This window comes from Uloborus diversus, chromosome 10, assembly GCF_026930045.1.
Source record: "Uloborus diversus isolate 005 chromosome 10, Udiv.v.3.1, whole genome shotgun sequence".
Taxonomy (NCBI): Eukaryota; Metazoa; Arthropoda; class Arachnida; order Araneae; family Uloboridae; genus Uloborus; species Uloborus diversus.
In genome coordinates, this window is record NC_072740.1 from 22,416,950 (window position 1) to 22,421,876 (window position 4,927).

Here is a 4,927-nt window from a genome sequence, read left to right on the forward strand (position 1 = left end):
ATATAGCTGTAAAACAGGGTGAGAAATGGTTTAAACCGCAAGAATTAGGCCGAGAGTGCGACATTTATCTGTCATCGAGAGGTAAACCAAAATCCGAGTCGTTTCCTCCTAAATCCTTTTCAGGAAGTGAAAATAAGAAAAGCGAAGGAAATAATTCGCGCAGATATTCTTCCAATACTGAGGGAAATAATTATCGTAAACGGGGTTCATATGAAATTCACCATGTAAATAAATTCCGTAGTAATAGTTCTAGAGATGTTTCAAATGTATATTTATCAGGAGCAAAAAATATTCATTGTATTTTGTGTAAAACAGGCGAAACTCATGCGATAAGCGAATGTCCGAATTTTAAAGACATTTCGGTAAGCGAGAGAGTAGATATTGTAAAAGGGAATAATTTGTGCTTCAAATGTCTCTCTTCTGGGTGCAGTGTAAAATTCTGTAAGGCAAGAAACTGTTTCTGTGGAAAACCGCATCATCAAATGATTCATTTTCCGAAAGAGGCCAGGGAGGGTAAAAATCCCCCTGAAGAGGAGAGCGCAGTTTCAACAAGTAATAATTCTTCCGTCTCTAGGTCAAGAGTGTCTAACGTTTTACTTCTAACTTGCAGCGCATATGCTAGCAATCCTAAGGATGGGAGAGGAATAAACAAATTTACGAGGATTTTATGCGATAACGGATCAGACCGGAGTTGGATTCGGAGATCCTTAGCAGATTGTTTAAAACTAAATTCCATCAGAAAGGAAAGACTGTCGGTTTTTTCTTTTGGTTCAGTAAGGCCCGTTGAGAAAATTTATGATGTAGCCGAGATAAAGTTAACAAATAGATATGATCCTAATAAAATCATTCAGTTTGAAGTTTTAATTACAGATACGATAACTGCAGCCCCTAACTCTGTTCCAAATGCAGATATTTTAAACACTATGCGTTCGCGAGGATTGATTTTGGCCGATTGTTTCGAGAGCGATATACAAATCGAAGTATTAATTGGCGCAGATGTATTTTGGCAGATCGTCGACTCTACGAGATTTGAGAAAATAAACAAAACAATTACTTGTGTTCCAACGGTATTTGGTTTCGCGCTGCAGGGAACTCAGTTAAGTGATTCACAGTGCTTAAAAAATGAAGTGGCGTCAAATCTCTGTGTTGCGGCTACAGACGTTCAGATTTTGTGGGAACTCGAAGCATTGGGAATAAAAGAAAAAGAGGAATTAAATTCGGTAGATAAGGCTTTCGTTGAAGAATTTGAGAAAGGATTAAAATTCGTAGATGGGAGATACGAAACAAATTTAATGTGGAAGAAAGATCCTAATGAGTTAGCGAACAATTTTACGTTAGCTAAAAAGCAATTTGAAGAGTTAAAAAGGGTTTTAAATGAAAACGAATGGGTTGCAAATGAATATAAGGAAATTGTGAATGAGCAAGTTAAAATGGGAATTATTGAACAGTGTGATAGGGATAGTAAGGAATATTTTATGCCCCATAGAGCTGTCGTCAGGGCAGATAAAGAAACAACCAAAGTTCGTATTGTGTACAATTGTAGTTCTAAATCAAAGGGTAATTTATCTCTTAATGATTGTTTAGAAACTGGCCCGAATTTAAATCCAAATATACTTGATATCATTTTAAATTTTCGTAAATTCAAGATAGCTTTTAATGCAGACATTGAGAAAGCATTTTTAATGATTGGTATTTCCGAAAGAGATAGAAAGTTTTTAAAATTTCTTTGGTATTCAGATAGTTCTAGTGAGGAATTTAAATACATGCAAATGAAAAGAGTAACATTCGGTTGCAAACCGTCTCCGTTTATTCTAAGTGCTACAATTAAGCATCACATTCAAAAGTTTGAGAATACACACCCTAAATCAGTTGAGATGTTAAAATCTTCGCTGTATGTTGATGACTTGTATTTTGGTGGAAATAGTGTGAGCGAAGTTTTAAATTTGTCATCTGATGCTGTAACTATTCTGAAGGCAGGAGGTTTTAACTTGAGGAAATTGAGGTCTAACAGCAAAGAGTTAGAAGAACTATGGGTGCAGACGGGACTAAAGGAACGGGAGTCGGTTGATGTTAGCCAAGTGAAAGTGTTGGGGTTAAACTGGAATCCAGAGCAAGATGAGTTGTCGTTGGATCTAAAAGGGATATTTAAAGGATTGAAATCATTGAAGAACAGTAAGAGGTGCGTTTTACAGACTGCAGCTAGTATTTTTGATCCGGTTGGGTTGATTGCTCCGTTTGTTGTGCGTATTAAGTTATTGTTGCAGGAAATTTGGGAGAGAGCAATTGATTGGGATGAAGAGTTGCCAGAAGACTTGGGGGAAAAAATGGGTGAAGTGGTGTGGAGAAACTGACAAAATGAGTGAAATAAAAATTCCTAGGCATTGTTTAGAAAGCTGTGTTGGTGAGAAGGCTGAAGTACACGTATTTTGTGATGCGTCATTGAGGGCGTATGGAGCTGTTGTATATTTCAGGTTTCATGATAAATATGGGAACTATAAGGTGTCTTTTGTGTTGTCAAAGAGTAGAGTAGCACCGCTAAAGAAATTAACGTTACCTCGCTTAGAGTTGATGGCTCTTGTGATAGGTTCTAGACTGGGAAGTTATCTCAAGACAGTTTTCGGAGACATGATTCAAAATATTGTGTATTGGAGTGACTCTTTGATTGCGTTGTACTGGGTAAAGGGTTGTGCCAAGCGTTGGAAAATGTTTGTAGCAAATCGTGTTTTGGAGATTCAGGAGAAGTCGAATCCCAGCGACTGGAAATTTTGCCCCTCGGAAAAAAATCCAGCAGATTTACTAACTAGAGGAATTTCAATGGAAGATCTGTTGTTGAATAAATTGTGGAGGTTAGGACCAGATTGGCTTCAGGAGAGTTGTGAAGGATGGCCGGAGCAGGTGTTCAAATCTGCAAGTTGTGACAATGTAGAGGGTTTACGGGAGAAAAGAAGTGAAGTAACTAATGTTATGGTTGTTCAGGTGGAACTGGTCGAAAATTTGTACAATAGAATTTCGGTTTGGAGTAAATTGCAAAGAATTGTTGCATGGTGTCTTAGATTTATTAGAAATGCTCGAGGAATGAAAGTTAATTCTTCATTTCTTCAAGTTGATGAGTTGCGAGAGGCGCATGACCAAGTAATTAAAGCAGTACAGAGAACTGTGTTTAGTACTGAAATTGCAACTTTAGAGAAAGGGAAAGTTTTGAAGTCTGGAAATTTGTCACAGTTAAATCCCTTCATTGACAGTGAAGGCCTACTTAGAGTTGGCGGACGTTTGAAAAATGCAAATTTGGCAGAGAGTGTAAAACATCCTCTTATATTGCCAAAGAAACATCCTGTGACTGAAATGGTCATAAGATACTACCATATAATGTATTTACATGCAGGTATACAATTACTTAGTGCATCAATTCGACAGAAGTATTGGATCGTGTGTGCAAGATCTGCAATTCGTAAAGTAGTGAGAAACTGTGTAACTTGTTGTAGATTTCGTTCGGAATTTTCGCAACAAATAATGGCAAATTTACCGTCAGCTAGAGTGAATCCTGGAAGAGCCTTTTTGAAATGTGGTACAGATTTCGCTGGACCGTTTCTTGTTACCCCTCGTCGTGGAAGAGGAGTTAAAGCGTTAAAAATGTACGTGTGCATATTTGTGTGTTTTATTGTTAAGGCCGTGCATCTTGAAATAGTAAGCGACCTAAGTACTGAAGCGTGCCTTTCAGCTTTGAAGAGATTCATCGCTCGCAGAGGAAAACCTCTGGAAATATACAGTGACTGTGGAACCAACTACATCGGTGCGAAAAATTATTGGAAAGCGTGTTCAAGAGATCTTGGTCAATATCTAGCCGATGAAGGTGTGTCGTGGAAGCTGAACATTCCATCAGCTCCCCATTATGGTGGCCTCTGGGAAGCCGCAGTAAAAGCGATGAAATTTCACTTGCGAAGAGTAATGAAATCACAGATATTAACTGTTGAGGAGTTTTCTACTGTCTTAACTGAAGTAGAAGCAGCGCTGAATTCCAGACCACTTGTTTCTGCATCAGATTGTGCTGATGACTATTGTGTTCTAACACCTGGTCATTTTCTCATTGGCTCGGAGTTAAGGAGCGTACCTGAGCCTGATGTTACCAATGAGAAAATTAGCATTGGTGAAAGATATAAACTAACATCACAAATTTCACAATCCTTCTGGAAAGCATGGTCGAAGGACTATTTAACGCAGTTGCAAGTGCGCAACAAATGGAAAACCCCATGCGTGGATTTGTGCTGCAATGACATAGTGTTAATCAAGGACGAGAATTTGCCACCCCTCAAATGGAGGATGGCAAGAGTAACTGAAACTATTGACAGCAGTGACAGCAGAGTACGTGCTGTAACTTTAAAAACATCGACAGGTGAATTGAGAAGACCAATTCACAAATTGGTTAAACTTCCTATTGAACATAAATGATTCAATGTGCATTTCATTTTATAATTTTTATTTAAAAATAATTTTCATGTCAAAGGTAACTTAAATTCTACATTTTTAAGGTGAATTAGTGTTATTATGGTTTTTATGTTCAATCTAGTGTATTTTGTATCATTGTAATGTTAATGTGTATAAGCTTGGATGACATGGTCATCGGGGCCCCAGTGTGTTAGCGAGAATCTTGAAGAGAACGAGGGTCTTTAAGGGGAAAGAGGGCGTGGCTACAGGCCAGCTGCTTAATATCATCTAACTTGTATATAGTTCTGTGTCCGTCCGTGTCTGTAAGTAGTTGTAGTGAATAAAACGATGTGAAAGGCAGTGGAGTTGTGTTCTTTGTGCTCTTGTATTAATATGGTATCAACGAATTTAGCGGATTCATTTTTTTGTGAACATATTTTGTTAATCGATAAGCAAAGATATATATAAATAAATATATATATATATATATATGTATCGTTATTGC

At 37.6% G+C, this 4,927-nt stretch overlaps 1 protein-coding gene across 1 annotated transcript; it reads left to right on the top strand.

The window, feature by feature from the left end:
- The first annotated feature begins 2,355 nt into the window (after positions 1 to 2,355).
- On the top strand, positions 2,356 to 4,446 carry LOC129231687 (uncharacterized). The gene has a single exon (XM_054866050.1). It carries the CDS (start codon positions 2,356 to 2,358, stop codon positions 4,444 to 4,446), a length of 2,091 nt encoding a protein of 696 aa, XP_054722025.1.
- The last annotated feature ends 481 nt before the right edge of the window (positions 4,447 to 4,927 follow it).

What these genes read in the sequence shown, in the direction of transcription:
- LOC129231687 (XM_054866050.1), top strand. Translation starts at nt 2,356, where the DNA reads ATGAGTGAAATAAAAATTCCTAGGCATTGTTTAGAAAGCTGTGTTGGT.